Source organism: Corvus moneduloides, chromosome 6 (genome assembly GCF_009650955.1).
Source record: "Corvus moneduloides isolate bCorMon1 chromosome 6, bCorMon1.pri, whole genome shotgun sequence".
In the NCBI taxonomy this organism is placed as follows: Eukaryota; Metazoa; Chordata; class Aves; order Passeriformes; family Corvidae; genus Corvus; species Corvus moneduloides.
The window spans coordinates 62,401,412-62,427,224 of NC_045481.1; the positions used below are offsets into that span (position 1 = coordinate 62,401,412).

Consider the following 25,813-nt stretch of genomic DNA (forward strand, 5'->3'; position numbering starts at 1 on the left):
TGACATAAAAATGTTTTTTTTTATTTTTAAGTGCACCAGACAACTGAGCAAGTGTTATAGTAGGCCTTATTTGGAAAAGTTATGGAACTACAAAGATTATGGAACTAGGTTGGATTATCTGCCCAATAAAATGATTGTGATGACAAAGGGTGGAGAAAGAAAACTGTCAGAATAAGAAAGATTGAATTAGATTAGATTAGATTAGACTAGAATGCCTTAAATTCCTGGGTAAAAACCTGGTACAATATCAGACCGTCTCAAGCACTATCAGAAATCTTATCAGTGAGGATCGGTGGGGGGAATCATATTTTACCTGGAATCGGATCAAATGAAGGGAATAAAAGAGTATTTACTTCATCACACAACAATATTCAAGACAAAAGGTTTACAGAAACTTACTGAGGCCTGTTCTCTCACTCCTCCTCTTCTCATTTCACTCCTGCTACTAATTACAATTTTACAGTGCCTGCATTTTCTTCCTTATGCAGGAATCAAACAACCAGAACATTCCAAGAGCCATCAGGCGTTACCAAATAGCTGCAGATAATGATGCTGTTCTTCAGCATTTAGCAGCTTCTAATTTGTAACATCCAGCTATAAAGTTATGGCAGGATAAACTTCCCCAGTCACCCAGATCCTCAGCTCTGATCTAACACCCAGCCTGCCAAGTCTCTGTATGATTAACTACCAGTGTAAAATAACTCTCTGGAGGCACTTGAAATCTCAGATATCTGGTCACAGGATCCTCTGCTAGATCATGTCTGTGTGGAAACCTGCTGCAGTCCTGTGTGCCAAAACACTCACATGTTTGGAAGAAGTTCATGTCAAAATGGCACTTATTACTACTTATTACATTCACTGGCTGTAATATCAACCTGTCTCATGAGGCACTTGATAGAGCAAATTACATGTATCGATTGCAACGGATATGTGTCATGTTTCCTGAAATAATGTTCATATCCTCAGCTCTCCCCTATTAGCCAGGGACACAGTATTGACAAGAACATTATCAAGAGTCAATCGGTGTGATTACAAAGCCAATGGAAAGAACAGCCCCAGAGAAAGAATTACAGCTAAATACTGTATTTTTCATAATCCTGAACAGTCAGGAAGTTGCCAAGAAACCAAATGAGGTATTACCCTCTAAGGGTGCTGTAAAGTGGATGTCCCAAAGCTTATCAGGCCGTGCTGAGATCAGTGGTTATTCACAATGGCAAACAGTGCTGAAAAGAATTGAAGACAAATTACAGAGGACATTCAAGGTCAAAACCCACGTCTGCTTTGCCTGGGATCATTCAGAACCTTAGGACAACAGCTGCAGTGTTTGTTGTGTACTGAAATACACCAGTGTAGCAACAGCTTCCTAGCTACTACTCCATCATAATCTATACCGGCTGTGCCTAAATTCTGCTTCCCTCTGGTCGTGCTTAAACCTTTATTTTCCCACGGAATCCCGAACTTGACAGGATCAGCAGCTTTGCCGTGTCACATAGCCCGCTGCCTCCCTCTTGAGGCCGCAATGCCGCAACAGCGCCGCATTCCAACTGCTCCAGGTTGTCCGTCAAACGTGTGGGAGCTCCAAAATTACCAAAATGAGGGATGCTCGGGGGGAAGATGAGCGAAGAGCCGTGTGAACAAGGGCTGTCTGGCGCTCCTCGTGGGATGGGGATGTGTGTGAGCTCTGAGGAGGCGCTGCCGACGTGGCCCAGGTGATCGTGTCCCCATGGTGGGACACTGTCACAAGCTCCTCGCCTCACCGAGGGACCAGCATGTGCAGGACCTCACTCACCTAACTGCTTGGAAGAGCTGCAGGATGCCCAGAGTAACATCCCGACCTTTCTATTTCTAAAACTCACAACAGAAATCTGCTTTCTTTCCTCATCCTTAGCCTGAAGCCTCTGGAAGGGGGAGCACGCCTTTGTCTTCACTGCCAAGACAGACTCAGCGCCGCTGCAGAGATTTTTCCACAAAGGCAAGTGCAGTGTGGTAGTGAAACTTTGCCACTTTCTACCCTGCCCCAAGTGAGGAGTGAATAAAAATCCTTGAGGCTTCAGGTGCCTCACCTTGAATTGGAATATATTCTGTAAAGTTCAAATGTTTGTGGGAAAAAACTACAATGAATCAGTATTTCCAGCAACAAAATAATTACTAAAAAAAGCCAAACGTGTGAGAATAAGGGGGAAACCCATAACAAAACATCTTTAATTGCAGAATTCTCTTTTCACTAAGAACTTCTCACCTTTTACTTCATGACCCCTAATCTTCCTTTCTCTGATTTCTCTGGTAAACTCAAGAGTTTCTTCACCCTTTCCACTATACACCAGAAAACTTTGCTTACCTGCATGTAACCTACAAGAGAATGCTATAAAACTTTCAGTTTGAGGTATATTTCACATTGTTTAAATACCTCAGAACCAAGAGCATATAATTCTAATTTAGTTGCCTAAAATTAGGCTGAATTTTTTATAGAGTTATATCTAAAATTTGTAAGTCCTATGTGAAAAATGTGATATAGCTCACCCAGCATGGTCATTAATATTTGCTTTTTTTAGAAAGAAAAACAAGCCAGAAACCCCAGTTTTGTACCACTAGTAGGCCACTAAAACATGAAAGTTTCAGATAGAGGAAAAATCTTTTTCTCTCAAAGAATCTGTAAAAAAGTTTCAAAGGAATCTTTTTATTCTATGTACTATTGTAACAGTATTCTAGAATTCACTACTAAATTATATTACCCTTACTAAAAATTTTAGAAACCTTTTTCAGTGAGAAGATTTAATCTCCGTATGTTGGGAGCAGGAATTTGTAGCTGGACATTTATTGCCAAATGAGTGTAGTAATTAAGGGAAACTTTCTGAGTGAACATGTTGGTCAGAAGGTACCTTCGATAATGCACTGGTCACACTTTTCCAGCATGCTCCTTCCCAGTTTTTATGTGAGTGAACAATCTTTTGCCATCTCACCCATCTTGTGAAGATGTAGAATGTGTATCCCGCCATGGTTTTCCTGCAGCAGAAGAGCAGGCAGACTTCCAACCTCAAAAAGTAAAATCCTGGGAAAAAAAACATTAGGGAAACTATCCCATCCTATGGTTTCAAATCTAATTGTCAGCTCAGTACAGGCACACATTGTTAATTAGCACTGTTGGCTCAGGAACCACCTCGTCAACATGCAGCCTGGATAAACATAACGCCATCCACCTCCTTGGATCCCTAATTCCAGTTATGACACAGGGCTGCTTGTTATCACATATCCCAGGAATATTTTTCCAACAAGGAGGCGGCTGACACAGGCCAATTTGTTATTGCCACTCAGGATGAAACACATGCTGGAAGCAATAGGGAGATAATGACCCACTCCCTTTTTGTCCCCCCTGCCTGTGTCATTGGGAAGGCATTCCCGGGACACCTCACCTGTGGTGGAAGTGTCAGAGTGCTCTGTAGTGTTCTGTGCATTGCACAGCCAGTAACCGATCCCCAAAATATATAGGAACAGTCTGGATGATTCAGTAAAAGGGGGCTGGTGCCAGGAGCCATCAGCACTCAATAAAACAGTGAGTCAGAAATGTATCAGAAGGTGGCAAAAGGATTAAATGAAATGAAGAATGGAGGGCGGATATTGTAGGATAAGTCATTACGGATCACAGCAAAACCTCCCCGTTCAAATATAGCAAAATAGAGGGGGATAGACCCAGGTCTGCCTCCAGGCCACAGGGGAATACTTACAGTTAATTGTCAAGTACAGTGGGATAGGAAATACTGGTTGCAACCCCTGTGAGTGGTGGAGAGGAAAAGGAGGAAACCATCGTGGTGGAAGAAGACAGTGAAAAGCCTCAGGAATCTGTCATGCAGGCAGAAAATCAAGATATCTCAGCCTTCCGTATCTTGAAAACTATTTTCAGTTTCAGGAATGTGTATGGATAAAAACACCAAAAGGAAGAGGGATTAGCACACTGTGAAAACAAGTAAAGAACTTCCTTACCATACTAACAGCAAAAGAAAAGGTAAAAAAAAAAGAACTTTCTCCAATAATATGATAACCAGAGGACTACTGAAAAAGAGTTGTTTTCACTCTGGGGGAATCAAAAGTAGTTGGTGGTCAAAACTAGGCCTAATTTCCATGCCTAATATGATGTAGCACTCTTTCTTGTGGCTGTAAAAATTTATCCAACATTTTTAGACTAGAAATATTGAAAAAATGAAGTGCAAAAATGTGTATTCCTCTTCAAATTGTTTGGAAGTCCCCCCTATAGGTCAAGACCCAATTGTACTGTTCAACCACTGCCCTCAATCCAAGGAAAATAGGAAATGCACATAACCAAAGCTGGGTAGAAATGCTGATAGATCCCCGTAGATCTGTGCAGGAGGGTTTAGTGTGTTTATAAGTTTGGTGGTTTGGAAGTTATGATCTGTATTTCATTTTTATCCCTACATCATAGGTTTCTTGGCAGTGCAAAGGGCTTGCAAACCTCTCGTAAATATCTTATAAATGTGCAGCCAGGGTGCAGGCAGCAATTAGGAGCTGGAAAGAAACATGTCAATTAACCTGGTAGCTTAGTGTCGCTCTCCAGGGGGAAAAAAACCAAAACGCACTAATAATTTGTTACATTTTCCATGATAGGTCAAAAGAATTATTTTAGCAACTTCTGTAAAGAAGATTAACATTTTAGAAACACAGCTCTTAAACACATAAAAAGCTGGCAATCTTTAGGATGTCTAAAACTGAAGTCAATGTCTAACTAAATGCCGTAAAGACTTTGTAGTTATGGAATTATTCTGCCTTTTTTAAAGTATATTTCAAGCTTCCATAATTCCAACTTACCTTTTTGAGGCAATGAATTTTCTGTGAACAGAAAAATGAGGTCAAATGTACAGAAGAGAACTTTGGCTTAAAGAGCAGAAAAAAATTCTGCTGTTTGTTTTCCACACACCTACCTGTGGTCACAACAGCCAAGGGCTTGTCCAGGACTTTAATTGAGAAGCAGGTCCCTGGCAAGTGTGTACATGTTAAACAAAACAATGGCCATCTTTGCAACCCATAATGATATAGAACCAGGCAGTGTGAAAAATTGCTTTTAGGCAACAACAACTCACAAGCTGACAGCTGGGGCAAAGGGCACCAGCAAACTGCTGGCCAGATGGCAGGCACTGGTCTGGATCAATTAGTCCAGGCTGGAAGAGTTATTTTATATTTATGTAATATGTTACTAACCCCAGGGTTTTTTGTAGCCTTTCATGTTGTCAGAATGAAGATGGTTAAGCAGGTGGTTTGCTTTTTGCCACTCTCCCATCCTTAGATGTCTCCCATTATGATGGAAAATAGACTGAGAATGGCGGCTACTTCGAGTGAAAAAAAAAAGGCTAAAATATTCACATCAAAATACAAACAGATTTCAAAGGTACTGAAACTCCTATCAATTCCAGCAATAGTAATTAGTGTGCTGGTGCCCTAGGATTAATTATTCCCTGGGTTCTATTTGCCACCATCTCAAGGGACAAACCTCAATGGCTGTTATTGCTCTTAAACAAGGCTCCTCAAGAGACAGCTACATCCATCTTCTGCAATAAAGCAGATTTTAAAAACTCCTTTATTTCACAATCATTATCTTTAAAAAATCAGTTATGTTTAGCATCTATTGATCAGCTAGAGACACTGGAAATGAATCAATTTAAATATTTTAAAGTGTGTGTGTATTTTGAGGACAAAAAAAAGTGAAAGAGAAAACATATTAAACTACGTTTGGATTATGAACGCCTAGAAAATGCTATTTTAATGGGATCTTGCAGGCTGTCTCTACACTGGGAATTTGCAGCAATACCCTGGGAACCATTCCCTGGGAACCTGAGCCATCCAGTCAGCAGAGTGGATTATTACACATGTGGTGGAGTGCTTGCTGACGCTCTGGAACACAAACACCATGTGTGCCTGCCACTGTTGTGGCGTGCACGGTGAGGGCCGTGGATGCCCCTCTGCTTGCAGGGCGTCCCATCTTTCCCAACTCACTGAAACAGAGAGGGATCCACACAGCCTTTCTCAGGACACCCAAACACCATTGGCTGCCCGACTCAAATCTCTCAGTTGTGCCTTGGGGAGTAGATCAAGTGTGGAGAATTTCTACCTCCTTGCCTATTGGTTTCAAAGACAGTGACATTTCCTCTCTTAGCACCTCACAAATCTGTTCGTTTGCCTTTCCTTGTTTCCCAGCATCCATATTTGCTGTGGTTACCACAAATCCATCTGGTTTGTTGCCATTCCACTGGCTGCTGTGTTTGTTGTTTTTTCCCTGTAAGCTGCCTATGATGATATTTTATTTTCCAGTCAGTACCATATTCACAAGGAAATTCAGAAATGACCGCTATAAAGAGCAAATTTTAACATTGTTTCCGTACCAAAACTAACTGAAATTTGAGGTATGAGCCATGCTGAAATCCATCATCACCAGTGTTAATGAATTTTATCAATAGTCTCCATGTGTCAGCCTAGAGCCAACTGATGCATTTAGATACACACGTATCTCCAAAATTTTCAAAGGCATGTATCTGATTTTTCCTGGCAATAAGAGCCCGATTCTCCAGTCCTGCTGGGCAAACAACATTTTAAATTGCCTTTCATTTCCTGCAAATTCAAGCTCAGTTTGTTTAGGATTCCCTTCTTTCTGTGGAATTGGAACCCATGAAATGACACCTATTGTATCAAGGTATCTCTTGGATCAAACATCTATATTTATACATGCAAACATCCAGCATGCTAATTAAGCATTTGACTAACTTAAAGAACATGTGACTAAGTCATACTGGTGGTTGACCCATTTAAAAGCTTAAGAGCTTCTGATTGTAACAACAGAATAAAATATGGCTGTGTTGAGCTTTAAATCTTTTCTTAAGCAGAATGAAGCTTTAATGGGCAAAACCAGGTTCCAAAACGGAGGTTTTATTAACTGCCACTGGGTAGATGCTTCAGACAATGCTGCTAATAACACAGAGAACAAATGGAGAAAAACACTCATGTGGGTGCTCTAACTTGAAAGGAAATCAAATCTGCATTAACCAAAGAAAACTGTGTGTCTCTGATGTGGAATCATCTTAATGATGATGTTTTGGGGAGTAAAAACACAGAACTGAGGTATCCAGGATGCTAAAGATGTTTGAATACCCCACTACCTGAAAAGTGCTGCATTTCTTACTCTATTTTTGTTCCTTCACTGATCTCAAGGAGTAGATTGCAGCTGTTTTTCCAGCACTAAATATGCAACACAACTGCTTCATAATGATGATCACGAGTACTGTTTATGAAAAGCAATACATTATTAGAAACAATTAATATAGATTAATTAAATTCTCGTTTTGGTAAAAAAGGACTAGGTCTAGGATCACTGGCATTTACTAACCCCATGCAAACCACAAAGGCTGAAGACAACTGCTCCAAAATCACTGAAGTCATTCTCATCTATGGAGAATGAGAGAGGCAAAGAAAAACGTTTGAAACATACAAATTATTAATATTATAACACACTCTTCTATATTTGAGGCTAATTTTTTTTTCTAGTAGTTTAAATTGAGACCTTGCCCTAATTACTACAGCAGAAGATGGTGGAAAATTATGAATACAAGGTAAGGTTTCCCTTCTGCATTTTCTTGATTTTTTTCTACATGATTTTTTCAAATTTTCTACGCATCTCAGTATCTCACTGTGTCCAATGACAGTCCAATGTGCTATTTCCCACAAAATCCAGATTTTATTCCCTCCCCTAGGGAGGAATTACCTTTATTATTACCTTTTCCACTCGTGTTGTCTCCTCAGTGATCCCTTTAAGCCCACCTCTTCTGAAGATGCTGAAGATGTATTTCAGTGTTTTCCATGTTTTCCATTAGATCCAGTGACTGAAAACACAACATTAAAAAGGCTACACACAGTGCAAGTAGAGGTTGGCTGACCTTTCACAGCATGAACTTCGTGTCTGTGTAATTGCCAGGCTGAGATACAAAATTGCCCTGGGTGTGTGTTGGGAATCAGCACAGGCAGATTGTTGTTTATCGCATTAAAATGGACATTTATCTGTTGTTTCTATTCAAAAATCTCTGCTTTCTTTCTAAAATATAATAGCAACCTACTTCTTCTGCCTGTAGTTGCCATACCTACCCCTCAACCCTCTGTCATGTTACTGTTCTTTGTTGCTCTTTCCATGCTTTTTCTGTGCCCTGACGTTTACAGCAGGCATGACAGCAGAAAGATGAGTGGAAGAGGCTCCTGAGCTACTCCAAATATACAAATATTGGATATTTATAAAGGCCAATTACTATTTCAGGTCTTGAGAATAGATTCATTATATTACTTCGTAACTGGTCCACATGCAGTAGCTGAATTTGCTTTGTGACTGAAAATATACTCAGTAATATCAATTATATTTTTAGTATGTGAGCCTGAACCAGAGTTTTTATGTTTTTCTGACCTTATTCCTTGCGGCTCAGGGTAGGAAATGTATCCAAGCCTCATCTCTAGGTACATAATCTGGATCCTCTGGAAGACACAACACCTTTAGTAGAAGGGTCAGTAAGTCTCCCAGTGCTCTGCTAAGTGTTCTCATCGATAATCAGTTTAATTAAGAAGTGAGCACGCTCTCTGATCTTTTATTTTTAAAGGTCACTTTGTCCCCCATGCTCTGTGCTGGAGTTAAATGCTTTGGCTCTGTAGCAGAGGCACTCAGAGCGCACAGGTGTTGTAGGGAGCATGGGAACATTTGTAACTCTGATTTTATCACAAGCAGGAAGTAGGGACAGAGGCAGCCAGAGAGGGCTGAGAGATGTAGGATGAAAGCTTGGGGTGCCTGTGGAACTTAATTAGTGAAAAAACAGGCACTGCTGACCTGCTACTCAACCAATTCTCGATCTTCCCTTGGGTGTAGATCACTGAGCTATGTGTAAACTTTATTTACAGCACAATCATGTGTGTGACACTGACCTTGTAGTTTGTGTTTAAACTCACTTTAAATACAACAAAACACAAATAGCAAAGCACTCTGTCTTTTAATCTCCCCAAATCTTAATTAAGGGCAAAGTGTGGTTTGGATCATGCCTCAGAAAGTCATGTGGCAGCGGAGAACCAGTCTTGCCAGGTAAATAAAGATGATTAATTTGGAATTGCTTTAAGTTTGTTTACCTAATGCAGATACATAACAGGAGGCTCACACAGGCAAATAAGGTGCCGCAGGAAACAAATATCAAGATAGGAGAGAGGGAAAAAGGAAACAAATGAAGACACCCACAGCCAGATACCTGTGGAATTCAAACCAGCATCCACTGCTCTTTTCCCTGAAAAGACATAAAATTAGAGCAAGATGAGAGACAAAAGTATTGGTGTCACACTGAGCTTTGTGTGTGACCTTTCTTATGAAATGCAGTCACTTGGTTTTAGTTAAGCTAAAGTGCAAACACTGCTTGCGATATGTGCCACTGGTGTTGCCACCTGCTCTCCCCTGGGTTTTATTTTGGGTCTTGCATATTTTCTTGGCCAATATTTAATCTCTTCTTGTTTGTTTGTTTGTTTTATGCAGGCATACATGTAGGTATATGCACATATATCCTTTCTTTTAGCATATAATAAGGGTTGATAGGAAAGAGAAGAAGTTTTTGCAAGTTACTTTGAAACAGACTGGTGACCAGCAAGTTTATCTAAACATGTTGGCCTGCTTAACATTTAAAGTGTTAAACTTTAAAGGAAAAGCAAATATTAACTGTTCATGAAAATGTCCACATTTCCCCCAATTTGCTGGTTAAGCAAACTGAAACAGCAATTACTGATTAAAAAAAAACTGTGTGTGGGCAATCCTAATATTAAATCTAGGCGTGGTAGGTGTAGCCTGATGATGTATATTTTGTGTAAAAATATGAGAAACATAGGTGATCTTCCTTGCTCTTCTTCATGATGTTGGTTATCATGTTGAAGAAGAAAAGATTATGAGGCTTCAAGACATGAAAGAATGTCCCAATAAAGGGTGAAGCAGAAAAAAAAGTTTGCTGTTCTTAGTTCTGAGGAAAAGGAATAGAACTAGGGATATTCCCTGTACAGTACAGACTTGAATTTGAGAGCTGTAACCCTCTAATCCATAATAACACATACTAGATAAAGCAATTGTCTACTTGAAATAATGAGTTAGACTATTCTTTGTATCTATTCAGAGAAAGAATGTAGGTATAATCTTGCAGTTGAGGAGTTTAAGATGGATTATTCGTGTTGTTCAAAGGTTTTACCTCAGAAATAAGAAAGATAACCAGCTTTTTACCACTTTTATCATCCACAGCACATGTATTAGGCACCAAGCCAGGGACCTCCTGCAGTATTATCAAAACTACAGATGTCATCTTTACTCATAATTTGTAAGTATAACCACATAATTCAGAAGTGGATGGGTTTTTAAGGTTAAAAATTCCCGTCTCCAAAGAAATGCTAGTTACTATTGAGCGCATATGAATTATGACCGAAGTTAACTAATCACCTGTACCCCATTTCAGGCACCAATACAAGAATGAGCCTGTATATAGTTACACGCTAATATAATTTATATAGTTATACACTGGTCACTTTGATTTTTGCGATTTAAAGACATCTTTTTCCCCACTGAAACAAACCCTGCCTCAGAAGCTCCGTAAGTACGTGCAGTTTTCACAGTGCCGAGCCTGTAACTTCGTCTGTCACTGAACAACGCCTCCACCATCAGCAGCTTTAGAAAGCTCCGGCATCTCAGCCGCTTTAGAAAGCTCCGGCATCCCAACAATGGAATTACAGCCAAAAAATCCCTTTCGCGGCGCCATACGGGTTAATTTCCTTGGAACTGCAAAGGAACGCGACAGCGCGGCCGGCCCCCGTCCCCACAGCGTGAGAAGTGGGCGGGGCCTCACCACGCCTGATTGACGTGCCCTTAGACCAATCGGAACTCGCGGTGGCCCCTGGCCACGATTCTATTGGCCGAGGAGGTAGCGGGGCGGGCGGGCGCAGGCGGGAGCCGGGGCTGTAGTGGCGGTGCCTCCCGCTACCTGTGGGTGCTGCGGGCGGGACGCGCTCGCAGTGCGGGGTCCCTCGGGGTGACAGCGTGACCGGGCCACGGCCTGACCTCCCCGCCGCTGCCTTCTCACCGGGAGCGAACACAGCCCCTCCGCTTCCCCGCGCGCCGCCCTTCCTGCCTCGGGGGTCGCCGGAGATTGCAAAATGGCTGACGGGCGGGACGACGCCGCGGACCAGCTGAAGCAGTGGAAGAACCACCGGGGCTCCCAGGTACCCGCCGGGCATCCCCGGTACCCCCGCGCCTCGCACCGCGAAGGGAGCGGGGAGCCTCGGCGCCGGAGAGCGCAGAGCCCCGCAGGGTTCCGCGGGATGCGGCGCTCCGAGAGCCCGGGCGTTCCCGGACCGGCGGCGGAGGGCGAGGCGCCCTGGCCCCGTCCCGGCCTCGCCCCCACGGCTTGGAGCTGTGCCCAGGAGCACCGAGGCACGGAGGGATGGAGGCTGCCAGCTGGCCCGGAGCGACAAGGGCGGTCAGCGCTGCCTGGCCCTGGCTGGTCCTGCTCCTTCTCCTTTTAGGCAGCAGTGGGGCTGCGCCCAAGCCGCGGGTCCGCGGGCAGGGATGGACGGTGGTGATTTGTTTCCGTCTTAAATCAGAAGTGTGCGGTTCGGTTTGCTGCCACGGCGGTAGAGCCCTGTGAAAATGTAGCGAGGGAGTAAAAGAAAGGATAAAGTACGTTCAGCAGGGTGTGCAGGGCCAGGAGTTGGACTCGATGGTCCTTGTGGCTCCCTTCCAACTCAGCATATTCTGCATGGACTTGCTGACCAAAATGAAGTGAATTTTTTAGGAAGAAATTCTTCCCTGTGAGGGTGGTGAGACCCTGGCAGAGTTTTCCCAGAGAAGCCGTGGCTGCCCCATCCCTGGAAGTGTCCACAGCCAGGCTGGATGGGGCTTGGAGCTACCTGGAATAGTAGAAGGTGTCCCTGCCCATGGCAAGGGGGATGGAATTCAATGACCTTGAAGTTCCCTTCTAACCCAAACCATTCCATGAGTCCATGAAGTGGGTTGGGACAAGTAGTTGACTGAAATCGTAAGGGCATGTAATCAACAGCATGGCACTCCGTCATCTGAAGATGTAGAATAGACCCCAAAATATTCGAGTTAATGTATAAATGTTGCAAGAGTTGAGTTCCCTTCTCCTTCATCAAATCACTGTGACAGTTTCCACATGTAGCTTCTGACAGAAACGTGTATTTGCCACTAAATAGGCTTTCTGCTGGTTTTAAGTGGCAATCTTACAAGAGGCAAGTGGATGCCTCAGTTCCCCCGTCTGTAGCTGTTAAGTCATCTTCATTTTATTTTTTTTCTCTATGTTCTCAAAGGTACAGTGTGAAAACTACCTGATGACTTGGGACTCCATCACATCCTAGCGTGTGTCATAATAGTTCCTTTTTTATCCATGAGTAATTCTTTTTGTAGGGATGTCGGCTTTTCTGTAGGAAAGCAGTATTTGAAAAGAGGCCAAGGTTAATTTGGAGATTGGGAGGCAGCCCAAAGTCTGTGTTGCATAAGGAGTCATGAGACTTTAAGGTAGAAAGTAGGGAGGACTTATTAGAATTTTAAAGTGAGCTGTATAAGGTACAAAGTATCAGTAATGCCTGGAAGTGTGTACTTTGATGTGTGCTGTTTACCACAGCAGTGACTAAAATTCTCCTGGCTTTGCTTCCCTTCGTTCTGTCATGCCAGGTTGGTGCTGTAATGAAATACAGATTCAAAAGTTCTTATCTGTCAAGGTTTGGACTGTGTGCAGCTCCCAACCATGTGGAAACAGAGTCATCAAACTCAGGTCCAAAAGTAGTATGAGAATTCTTCTTTAAACTATGCTGTTGGTTTTTTTTACTTCTCTGGGACTTCCTTTGTGTGCCCCACATAACATTATCCTGAAACTGAAGTGAGTATCTCCTACCATTAAATAAATGAATATTCTTTATTTCTAACGTGAACACTAGAAAGTCTGCGTACACAGGAGAGACTGAACAGCCACAAAGCTGTTAATTTTTTTATAGTCTTAATGTCAACAAGTTGTGGTTTTAGCAACTGCTTCTGGTGGCCTTAAATGTTGGCATTATAGAATAGTCTTGCCTGTAATAAATAAGCAGTGGAAAATATACTGAGAACAATTTCTACTCTTGCATATTTCCTATGACAGACTATAGATAACCTTTTGATTTCAGCAGACGTTTTTTTGACTTAAAATACCAATTTAGCTTTATTTACAGTAACTTTCCTGTAAGTTTCTGAACATCGTGTTCATGTTTGTAACCAGTTACACATTGTCTTTTAAAATGTTTGTACAGATTGCAGTGTAGGTGAGGATTCCAGGCATCCCAAAGGACTTGGGTTTATGCTTAAAGCTTTATGCTAATGAAGTGGTGAAGGAAGAATAAAGAACTTGGCTATTTTGGGAATTCAAGCCAGCTGGAGTAGTGTGTGTTGCACATTACTAGGAACACAGTGGAAATGCACTTATCCTGTCAAATGTCTTTTATGTGGTTATTCATGGACCTGAGTGAAACGAAGGTGTCAGGAACTCCCTGTGTTCTCTGCCTCATCCAGAGCTCTGGGCGTGGATGTGAATAATTGTTCTTTCCCTGCTTTGTGGGTTGCCTCTTGGGGGGGAAAAATGTCTTCTATCAGGTGGGAATTTTATCTGTTTGCAGTAATTAACCCCTTAAAACAGAACTTAGTGTAAGAATTGCAACCCCATGAAGTCGCTGTTAGAGTAGTAAAGGCTTTTCTCATTAAGAATTGCTTCTTCCTTCTCTCCATCATCCCTTTTCATTTCTAGAACTTTAAAAGGAGGAGAACTAATCAGGAGGGGCTGAGGGAGTTTGTGCTAGCGTGGCTCAGGTGTGTGGAGGCTTCAGGTAGGATGGTATGGATAGAGAGCCCATATGGAATTATGTCGGTTTAGTGCAACGTGTGGTGGATTTATTGTTAGCTGCTTGTAATCTGTGACTGCTATTTGAGCTTGCCCTGGTGCAAATTTTTTCTTTATTTACTTCATTTTTTTCCCTTTGTCCTTACTTGTTTTCTGTTCTTCTAAGTCCTTCACAAACAACTGGCCCCTAACAATAAGTGTACTCCAGGAAAAACTGATGTACCTTTCTCAGTACATTTTCTCCAGCACCCAGTAAAATAGGAATATTGCCTTAGAGGAGCATAGAACCCCACATGTGATGCAGATAAAGTTTTTTCTACTGGAATCTTTTTAAGAGAAAGTAGGAGTACACTCAATTATAGTGCAGGTGTTTCTTGAAGTTGCAGGACATTTCCTGGCAGTAGAGCTTCTTAGGGTTTGTGTTCATCTTAGTCCTTCCGTGGTCCAGGAGTCTAAAATGATGATTCCTCAGGTGTTCCTATTTCTCTTATTTTCCACAGCTCTTCCAGACCAACAATAATCATGGAAACCCCCTTTTGGTCTGGCTGGAGCTCTTTCCTTATGCCTCTGCCCTGTGCTGACATTACTTCTTCCTCTCCTTTCTCCTTTATTTTCTAGCAGCTGCTCCTTTTTTGGTTTTTTTTTCTATCCCATATTTTTCTTGAAGCAAGATCAGTAGTCTGAAGAAGAAATATTTTTGAACCATGGAAAACATTCCTGGATTTTCATGAGTTGAACTCCCCTTGTTAAATTGCACTAAACCTAGCTCTGTGGTTTAGGTAAACGTCTGTATTTGCTGTAACTTCCTCCAGAATCTGAAGTCATTTTGCCACTTCTTGCTGATTTGTTCCGTGACGTGTAATGGGTGAACAGTCATGCACATTGTGTGCCTCAGATCCAGAGGGTTTTTAAGATCTGGTGTTGCTAGTGTCTTTCTCTTGATTTCAGAAACCAGATGTCCTGACCACCGGTGCTGGGAACCCCATTGGGGATAAGCTGAATATCCTGACAGTGGGGCCACGTGGACCTCTTCTTGTCCAAGATGTTGTTTTCACTGATGAGATGGCTCACTTTGACAGAGAGAGGATTCCTGAGAGAGTTGTGCATGCAAAAGGGGCAGGTATGTTTAAAATGACATATTTTCTCTCTGTGGAATTAGACTTCGAGAGCTTTTGAGTTAACATGTAGATTGTGGCACATAAATTACATTGTTATCTATAACTTAGTGTTACCAGCTATAATAAATCTGTATAAACAACAGTGGTAAGGCCTGGTTTAAAAGAACTCAGTGCCAAAACTTAAAGCACTGAAAAATTGTTTACAAAAATGAGAGAAAATGTGGTTATAGCCCTTCAATTATTACTGTATTTGCTGTAGTCTCTGCTTCCTCTGTCTGTTCCTCCCCATTTATATTTAATGTTGTTTGCATGTTATTTAATAGAGAACTTGGCTTCGTCTTCTAATTTATGTCTGCAAAGCAAGCTGATGATCTAATACTTAAATTAAAAAAACCTAAACCTTTAAAAAACTATTACTGGTCTTACTAAGGTGGAATTAGTACCTTGATTTTTGTTACGCATTGCCCTAGAAGGAGCAAACGTGGGGCTGTATTTAAAATGTGAATGTACGTGGGAAAAGTTCCTCTGTGGGGGTGGGAAGGGTTCTGTTGCTTCACCCAGCTTACAGGTGCACCAAAAATTCTGCAACACATAGCAGCATTAAAGAAATACCTGCCTTGCTCCCAGATAAATGCACAGATCTTGGCAGAAGAGCATCTTCTGTGCTGCTGCTGGGAGCTGCTGACAGTCAGTTCAGGAGGAGAGAGTGAGCAAAGAGTTTGTGTTAAATCAGTTCCTTTTTGGGCAAGTAAGTGGAGTGTTTAGAGCATTGTTTAAACGGATGTATTTCCATGTGTCCCTGTGACTTGAAGTTGTATGTTAACAGACAGGCTCTGAGTGGAAGGAAGGTGCCCAGATCTCACACCTTGAACTTGCTGTTCTTCAGGAGCCTTTGGCTATTTTGAAGTCACTCATGATATCACCCAGTATTGTAAGGCAAAAGTGTTTGAGCACATTGGGAAAAGGACTCCGCTTGCCATCCGCTTCTCCACTGTTGGTAAGGCTCTGAATTCACTTCGTGCCTCTTACATGTGTGCCCTGACAGCAGTGTTTGCATTGTGGGGCACTTAAGGGTGTTTGAAATGCTTTCTTCCAGTCAGTTCCTCTTCTCTGAAATTCACTTACATGGATGACCTTAGGCAGCTTTTGCCCTGTTCTGTCAGAGCTCTCTGGAGACACTTTCCTGTCTAAAATGTGAGAGGGAGGGCAGCCTGAGCTGGTTTTTTCTGGCAGAAAGCTTGCTTTGTTTCTAGTTGGGTCACAATCAACACTTGCAAGTGAAATACCTATAATCTCTTATGCTGCAGGAATGTTTTGGGGATGAATGATGCAACCTAAATACTGGGCAAAGGAAAATAAACAATCTTCCATAAATAAACTCTGGTTTCTTAAAGACTGGAATGCACAAATCAGCAAAATCTTAAATGCTGTTAGTTGAAGCTAATTGTGATCAATAGCTTGTCTGATAGAAAAATTACAATTCATGATGTGTATGTTTTTAAAAGAAAAGAAATCCTAATGAGGATTCAGTTCTGGAAGTATTGGAGAGAAAAAAGTAGTCCAGCAAGGCTTCAGGGAGCTGCTGGTTTTGGCCTATTGGCTGTTTCCAGTGTTAAATCCCTTAGGATTTAGGGGGTCCTGAGTGTTGTACGGGGTAAGGCCATGGAGTTGAGTTTGAAATATGGACTGCTGCTGGAGCAGGTTGTTGCATCCTTCCCTTCCCTTTCCCTGCCCTGTTTGGACACGTTTCCTCCCTGCTGTTCTGGAATACACAAGGTTTTTTAACAAGAGAATGAGCGTCCTACTGATTTCATCACAATTCAGCATTAGCTGTTCTGAGCACTTCTGGAACACTTCTGCTCAGGTGTTGTGCTAGGTGCTTGTGCTCTGGTTTAAATTCCCATTGAAAATCCTATCCTGGCTGAAGCAGGAGGAATTAAAAGGATTACAACTCTTCCACAGTTTTTTTTATTAGGCACACTGGTTAGGTTGCTATCTTCCAAATGAGAGCTTTCCCACTGGGATTTGTGCACAGAAACAAATGTGGGTTTAGATGATTCAGCCTTATGATCTGATGATGTCTCTCTCAGTGATAATGCAAATTCCACTCTTAATTGGTTCAAGTGGATATACTTGTTTTTTCCTTCTTTTAACTGCGGCCTGAATGCTTGGCTGGGTTCACACTTTAAAAACTCACAGTGCCTGAAATACTGCTGAAAATATTCCTAAATTTCCTTGGTGTAGAAGAGACTGCAGTAAACCCTGCCCTTTTAGGTTTTTATGGCCTATTTTCAGGTTATATTTATATATGTTTCCTATCCTAATATTTCTCTATGTTTCTGTATTTCTCCAAGCTGGAGAATCTGGCTCAGCTGACACGGTTCGTGACCCCCGAGGCTTTGCCATGAAATTCTACACGGAAGATGGGAATTGGGATCTTGTGGGAAACAACACTCCCATCTTCTTTATTCGGGATGCAATGTTGGTGAGTAAGCACCAGGGGTGAGGGTGCTTTGTCAAAGAGTCCAAAAATTCCTTCACATCTTGTTCTGGCTTCTCTCAAAAGCAAAAGCTGCTGTTCTGACACTCAAAATTTTGTTGTCAGATGTAACGTTTGTTCTTAAACAAAAGCAAATTAAAGAACTAAAGCTTGATAACTTACGTGGTTTCATATTTTTCACTTGAACTTTTCACTTTAAAGGCTTCTTGCCAATTCTTTTTATTAAATCTGTGGTTTTTTTGGTTTTTGGCATAAGTTAAACAGCACTTGGTAGAGAGGCTTTCCTTGAGTGCAGGAGTTCTGCACAGGTATTTTATAGTATCTCTGTATTCATTTATGAGTCACATAAATACAGATAAACAAATCTGAACAGTTTTATCTCTCACCTTATCAACCACAAAATGAAAGCATTCTTTACCTCTGTTTATTCTAATTGTGAATGTTTGACATTACCCTAATTTCACTGGTCTGTGAATTAATTTGTTTCCGGAAAGGATATGGCAGTAGAAGATTTGTTTTTTTTCCAGTGATCTTACAGCTTTGTCTTTAATTTCTTTTTTTTCCCCCTCTTTTTCCTCTTCCACTTCTGGACACATTAGTTTCCATCCTTCATCCATAGCCAAAAGAGGAACCCTCAGACTCATCTGAAGGATCCAGACATGGTGTGGGACTTCTGGAGTCTTCGCCCTGAGTCTTTGCATCAAGTAGGCTTCTCCTGTGACTTTATTTTGTATGATTAAGAAAATCATGTTATGACAGCAGGTTTTTAAATCCTTCTTTTCCATGTTTGATCTAGAAGCCTACATAGTCTTACTTTTATTTAAATATAATTTTAAATGATCCATGCTTACCTATGCTTACAGGGGAAATCAGTTCTATTTCATTAACACTTGAAGTAGAAATTCCTCAAGGAATTCCTGGCAACATTAACATAGCTCCCAGTGATGCAGATTAATGAAATAGACTTAGTGTGGAATGAAGACTTTCTCCTTGATCTGCTGAGCCTGTTAATAGTGTTTGATCCTTCTCTTCAGGTGTCTTTCCTGTTCAGTGATCGTGGCATTCCCGATGGCTATCGCCACATGAATGGATATGGATCACACACTTTCAAACTGGTTAATGCTGAGGGAAGAGCAGTTTACTGCAAATTCCATGCCAAGGTATTGGTCTTTTTATTATTATTATTATTATTGGAGCTATACATCATATTGGATGAAAACCAATGTGTGACTTTTCAGGTTTAATTCAGGCTTAAAGATGTGCGGAGTCCTTGTTTAGTATCAGTTTCATACCTTTAACCAATAGGAGAGGCATCATTCTTCTTGCTAACACCTGTAATCATTTACAGACTGTAAAAAACTCTTCTTGGGGCATCTGTATCTTGTTAATGGAGCACTGTCAGTGAACTGATTTTTATCTGGAAGGCAGCTGTTGAATGTACTATAAATCTAAACTCAAGTTATTGGAAGTTAGAACTTGCACAATCTCATTCTTAGATTATAAATCTTGTTAAAATTCATTCTGATTAATGATTTCTGTAGTACTTCCTGCATGCTATAACTGGTGCTTTTGTTGCTTTTAGACTGACCAGGGCATCAAAAACCTTTCTGTGGAAGAAGCAGGAAGATTGGCTTCTGCTGATCCTGATTATGCCATACGGGACCTTTACAATGCCATTGCCAAGGGGGACTATCCTTCATGGTCCTTCTACATTCAGGTTATGACCTTTGAAGAAGCAGAGAAATTCCCATTTAATCCTTTTGATGTGACTAAGGTATGTCTGATACTACTGGGAATATTCAGTTTCAGGTCGTGTTGAAGTGTATTCTTTATTGTAGAGCCACGATGAGCCAGGAATTCTGGAGGTGAAACTGTAGTCATGTTATATCTGATGTTACTCTTCCTCAGGGAAATATGGATAGAGCTTGATTCCAGGCCTGTAGATCCTGTGGCACTTGAGAAGTGTGATCTCAGATCAGAGTCACACCCTGAGCCTTGCTGGTCTCATTTTGTCCCACTCCCAATAGCTGTTCCTAGGAATGCCTCGTTGAAAGATGCCGACATAAACTTGTAGTGCTCTTTTTTTACCTCTGAAGCTGCACTCCCCAAGTGGCTAAAGACCTTTGAGCTTAAAAGTGCAGCTCAGATGGCAAAGAAAAGGCCAGTGAAGCATTTTGGAGTAGCTGAAAACATTTGTGCCACCAGTTCCACCCACGCCCTGCTTCCCTAGGCAGCTTTTCAAGGGCCTGCGGGTATTTCATTCAAGTACTCAAGTGCTGAGATTATGCTGGCATGATGAAATAAGTTACTTAAATACCCTGTATTAATTGCAAAAGGCTTCTTAAAATAAGCCATTTCTCAATGTTTGTTAGGGGAAAAAGAAACTCAGTAATGTATTTTCTCAATTGAGACTTAAATTGTGAATTGTGCCTGGCAGTTACGCTGTATAATACTGTCATAATGTTGATTTTGCTGGATGTGTGTTGTGCCTTACAGGTTTGGCCTCATGGTGACTACCCTCTCATCCCTGTGGGAAAGCTGGTCTTGAACAGGAATCCTGTCAACTACTTTGCAGAGGTGGAACAGATGGCTTATGACCCTAGCAACATGCCCCCTGGAATTGAGCCCAGCCCTGACAAAATGCTGCAGGTAACCCGGAGGTTTGGCCTGAGGAGCACTGGTTACTTTGCTGCTTACGAAAGCTTTGAATTGCCACGCCCCAGTCTTCTACAAGTGGTGGCTAATGTTTGTGATCAATGTTTTAGGGACGCCTCTTCTCCTATCCTGACACCCACAGACACCGCCTGGGCCCCAACTACCTCCAGATCCCTGTGAATTGTCCCTTCAGAGCCAGGGTGGCCAACTACCAGAGGGACGGGCTAATGACTGTTTCTGACAACCAAGGTAGTCAGGAAAACAGCTTTCAATATAATTATTCATATGCATCTTATGTCTTTGGTGACTTTTTCTCTCAACTCTTAACTCCCTTAGCTTCAGAATTTCCAGACATGAGCCTTTAACAGAAAGGGGTTTTGCAGGAGAATGCCTGCAGTGAAATGAGTTGAGTAATGTCCCTACTTTATGTTCCTTTAAAAACTTCTAGAAACATGCTTGTTAAAGGGCACTTAATTGAAGAAGTTCCAAATTATTATTGATTTGAAATGAAATGTCAGAGAAGTATTTTTACATGAATTAATTACTACCTCTTTGTTTCTACATGCAGGAAAAATCTAATCTAAAAATTACAGAGATGGCCTAATTGTCTTTGAGAAATCTACATTTGCGTTTTTGAAATTTAAAGACTGACTTCCATATGCTCAGTTCACGTCGCTAAACTGCTTTGCTTTCAGATTTCTGAGACTGTGAAAGACAAAAGTGAAAATGCCAAGAGTAGAGCTGTAACTTCCCCTCTGTTGAGCAGCTTCTGTTCTGTCAGGGTTTGCCCAATAGTGGCTCTTTTCCACCTGAGAGTAAACAAGGATGTACTTAAGCTGTGGCTCATGCCAAAATATGTGTTCCTCTGGGCTATGAATTCAGACACTTGCTCAGGGAGGAGAGGGAAATATTTGAAAAACAGGAACTTGAGAGCAGCTGCTCTTGTCCCAGAACAGACAATAAGTTTATTTTTATGCAGTTCCCTAAGTTCATTATGTGTTTAAAATACACCCCCTACACAGGGAAGCATTGTAGTACCTCAGATATGCAAATGACAGTGTGTTTTTATACTGCCTTAGACTTCAACCACGACTTTGTCTATTATAGTTGAGCAATATTGTTGTGAAAGTGGCCAGATTTTCTTATTTCTGAATCAAATCAATATTCTCTGAGAAAGGCTATGGAAATTCTCTTTGTAGCAAGTGCTGTTAAGTACTGGCTTGAAGGTGCTGACAGAAAAATGCTGTCAACTGTTTTCTTAAAAACTAATCCTAACTGAGTAATTGATTTAAATTCCTCCAAGCAAAGAACGTCCTCTGTCTCCTGACTTTTTTAAGAGTGCTGCCATCTGATTGATTTGATTTTGGGATTTTTTTTTTTTTTTTCCCCAGGTGGTGCCCCAAATTATTACCCAAACAGCTTCACTGGTCCCGAGGATCAGCCCCAGCTCAAGGAGAGCCGCATGTCTGTCTCGGGAGATGTGCAGCGCTTCAACAGTGCCAATGAGGACAATGTGACCCAGGTGGGGGTGTGGAAAGGCTTTGTGCTGCTTGGCACACGTGAGGAGTGTGTAGGGTGTCTATTAGTGTGAGTTCTCACAGAATCTGAAAACCAGATTTTGGGCATCGTTTTGTAGAGACTCTGACTTGTCTTCTTTCCACTAGTGTCTGGAGAAGGAGTTGTTGGCAGGCTTGCCAAAGAAAAACCCTCACATATTGGCTGCCTTTTAAACATTTTGAGTATTTTAAATGTTGCTTGACTAGGAAGTGAAAGCTGTTCTTAGTGACTTTTGGGGATTTCAGAATAAACTCTTTTTTCCAATGGCCAGGTGCGAGAATTCTACCTCAAAGTGCTGAACGAGGAAGAGCGCCAGAGGCTGTGTAGAAACATCGCAGATCATCTGAAGGATGCCCAACTCTTCATTCAGAAACGAGCTGTAGGTGCCCTCTTTGGGGTTTATTCCAGGTTTTCTACCAGTCTAATAACTCTGTCCTAATGGCTTCTGCAAAGGAAGATCAGGAATTCTCTAAAAAGGCTGGATTTTTTTCTCATGCAGGAATTCACATACTTAAATACATGCCTATTTACACAATATAACATCAATAGATAACATGTTAAAGTAACTTTTACTTCCTGGGGGGAAGAATGGGATAGATGTTGAACATGTGTTTAGCTTGGTGTTTCAAAAATCAGATGACTGCCAGAGTAAGGTTTTGCTCTAAACAAGGAGAAGGCAGTGAGGACCAAGGAGGGATTGGATCCTTCTCCTTCCCAGGGCAACTTTGTTTTAATTGGGAATGAGCTCTGTGTTAGGCAACAGAAATAGTGTTTGAAGATGTTCATAGCTTGTTTATGACTGATCAGAATTAAACTTTTCTTCCTTATGATACCTGCTGCTTGTAGCCCAGGAACTATAAAGGATAGTTAAAGGATCCTTTTGAAATAGAGGAGAAAATTCTTGTTGCAATTTCTGTTTTGTCTCCCCGTTCAGGTGAAAAACTTCACTGATGTTCATCCTAAATATGGAGCCTGTATCCAGGCTTTGCTGGACAAATACAATGCTGAGAGTGGGAAAAAGGTATGGTAATGATTTTTGTGGCTGCATTTTGACTGGCTGTGAATTATTTTGGCTTCTCTTGTAAATCCAATGAAGTGAGAAATTGGTCTTGATTGCTGTTTGATTTAAAGGCCAGAAGTCAGTGCTTGTAAAATTGCAAAATAAGGAAGCATCACTCTAATAACAATTAAATGTTGGTTAGCTGCTGAGGTACAAAGACTTTATTTCAGCTGGGGTTTGTAGGGTTTCTGGAAGATAACCGTGATATAAAATGTGGTCAGGTTGATTACCACTCTTTGTGATGGTAATGAAACATTGCCACAAGCCTTTCCTGGGCTCAGTGCTTGCTCCAAAGAACAACAACTGTTGATTCAAGTTCTCCTTTTTTCCTGAAGTTCTTTACTTTAAATGGAACTTGCTCTGAGTATTGCTGTTGCCTTATTTTCAGGATGTAATTAGGACGTACACACAGTCCACAACCCATATGTCTGTCAAGGAAAGGTCCAACCTGTAAATCTGCCGAGATCTGCTCTGAATTTTGCATCTTTCCACCTGCACAAGAACCTGTCCAACACTTTAATGAATGTAGCAGACTTGGGCCCAAGCACAGGGCTGTTTTACAGGTGTGATTTAGTGAGCTCTCAAGTGCTGTCTGTACTGGAAACCAGGTAACACAAGCTCCAATCCTAGTGCCTTTCCACACTAGTGCTTTACTGCTTGATAACCACTTACGGGATTTTTAAACAACTCATGATAAGAAATTACCTTCATTTCTAGGAGCAAACAGAAATTTAATTAAAACACTGCTTCATTTTTTTGTTGTTGTTGTAAAACTTTCCTGGCTAAATCACACAGTAGAATTTTTATCAGGACACTGTGATTGCCCTCATGGAGCAACTTGTTAAAAAGCTGATGCTGTTCAGTATTTCTAATAAAATAATTATCTGTATGTATTTGTAAACACATCCCTTGAATTTCATTTTTGGCCCTCCAGAAATAAAATGATCATGTAGTAGTTTGAGACATACCAACATTTTACTCATTCCTTATGACAGAGATAAAGCTAGCTACAAAGTTTAATCTAAATTTAGTTCAATTTATTCCCAGTATATATTTTAAGATAATCTTTGCTTACTAATGCTGTGTTGGGATATAACTGACATAAGGGAGGTAGCAAAGGGTATTTTCTTACTTCATGCACTGTACAACTAAATTGGTTACACCTTACAGCCCTTTCGGGGTAGGAGAGTAAATTGTTCTTTCTAATCTGTAAGAATTTAAATAGAAAAATATTAACATGCCCAGTGTCTGAGAAATGAACCTTCAGATGCGTGAATATTGAAATTCAAGCTCAAGAACTTCCAAAATTATTCCCAGTGGTTGCTGAAATTGTTATTTTACTGCAATAATCTGCTGTTGCTATTTCTTGATCAAGCCAGGGCTAATTTTCACAGTTGTCCTTTAATTAAAGCAGCAGGTTTGTGTGAATGCAGATATCTAGAAAACAAGTCTAAAACCTGGTTTGAGGCATGTTGTAATGTTACCCAGCATCTGCAGTTTTGTTAATCCGTGCAAAAAAATTTGCAACGCTTTTATGGGATAATTATTGTCCAAGCTAAATGCAAAGTGTTTCAGAGCCCAGCTACTGCTCTTAACTCAGGCAAATGTACAAAATCCCAATCGTAGCAGTTTGGGGATGATTTGTCAATAATCACCACGTTTCTGGGGCTCTCTTTGAGTTGTATTTTGACTGGGATTACTTCCTGATTGAAGTATGAATTCCCAGGAATGATGGCAGGTAAAGAAAAGTAGATACTAAATGCTGTTCCATTAAATTTTGGAGAATGCTACTTGCTCTGCAATTAATTTGTCTATCAACCTATTGTGAAAAATTAGCTGGGGTAGAGGTGCAGTAAAATAATATGAACTGATAACCTACTGTATTCTGGGATTCCATTGGCTTTTTACCTGATCAGGCATGTGGGGTTACATGATTGGGTGGCAATATTTTGTGCTGGAACAGAAGATCCTAAAGAGTTTTGGAAAAGAGTAAACAAGGCCTGATCTTCTAATTTTGGTTGTGTCTGCTCAGTGATTTATATTGTTGTCTTCTTTTATTTCTGAAATAAATGGAATTGAAAATCTCTTGGCAACATGTCTTCTGTGCAAATGTCTTCAAATAGTTTGTGTTAATCTAGGAAGTTTGTACATCCCTTCATCTGTTTTTCTGGAGATGGTGCAGAAGCTGTAGGTTGGATGTACTTTTTGCAGCTGCCTTTGTTTTCAAAACTCACATTTCAACCCCACAGTTGTGCTTAAATGACTTAAAGTGACCTGTATTCTCTGCTAAACTGGCCATGACAAGTGTTGTACAGAAAACTTGGCTTTTCCCAAAGCTGTGGAGAGCACTAGGCAACACTGGAACAATGATAACGCTATTTCTTCAAATAAATAAGACAATCCATTTACAGCTCCTTATCATGAGAATAAAAAGACTGTTGACATGACACAACCTCAGGTTTGTTTTGGTGTTCTGTTCAATTAAAATCAACCATTCCTTTGACAGGTTGTTGCAGTATGATTCCAGTCATCTGTAAAGCAGAATTGCTCAACATTTTCTCATTACTTTTATTTTAGATGCACATCTCTAGCAGTGGAATCAGGAGTGAATTTGAAACTAATGTTTGGGAAATTACAGCTTCTCCAGGAGTACCTCTCCTTTTCATGGGCCTTCATTCCTAGGTTATTTTCCCTTTCCCAAAATATTTGAACTTGAATATCCAGAAACCATGAGCAGATCCCAGAATCACTTTAGTCGAAGTGAGCTGTGCCAAGAGCTGAGGAAGTTCATGGGATTGCTGAATGTTACGTGGGGAGAAAAAGGGGTGAGGGAGGTTTGGATCAGACTTTCAGTGCTTCAAAGATGTTGGAAAAAGCCCTGATTTCCTTTTCTGCGTGCAGCTCATTGATGGGAATTGCCTCCTAAGCAGTGTGTGGGTATCCATCATTTCAGCTTCCGGCAAACCAATCGCATTGTCTTGCCAAATATTCC

The 25,813-nt window shown here is 41.1% G+C and overlaps 1 protein-coding gene and 1 long non-coding RNA gene across 2 annotated transcripts; one reads left to right on the plus strand and one right to left on the minus strand.

The window, feature by feature from the left end:
* On the minus strand, positions 1–10,990 carry LOC116445441. Its single transcript, XR_004240787.1, has 3 exons — positions 10,623–10,990; positions 9,270–9,305; positions 1–7,877 (listed from the first exon to the last, which is right to left on the minus strand). It is a non-coding gene; the product is annotated as an uncharacterized LOC116445441 (long non-coding RNA).
* Positions 10,987–24,914, plus strand: CAT (catalase). The gene is made up of 13 exons (XM_032111864.1): positions 10,987–11,265; positions 14,880–15,051; positions 15,936–16,046; positions 17,404–17,534; positions 18,149–18,253; positions 18,584–18,709; positions 19,132–19,323; positions 20,046–20,198; positions 20,315–20,453; positions 21,596–21,726; positions 22,033–22,140; positions 22,696–22,782; positions 23,210–24,914. The coding sequence occupies exons 1-13, from the start codon at positions 11,200–11,202 to the stop codon at positions 23,273–23,275; spliced, it is 1,587 nt and encodes a 528-aa protein (XP_031967755.1). The 5' UTR covers positions 10,987–11,199; the 3' UTR covers positions 23,276–24,914.
* Positions 24,915–25,813: the final 899 nt, after the last annotated feature.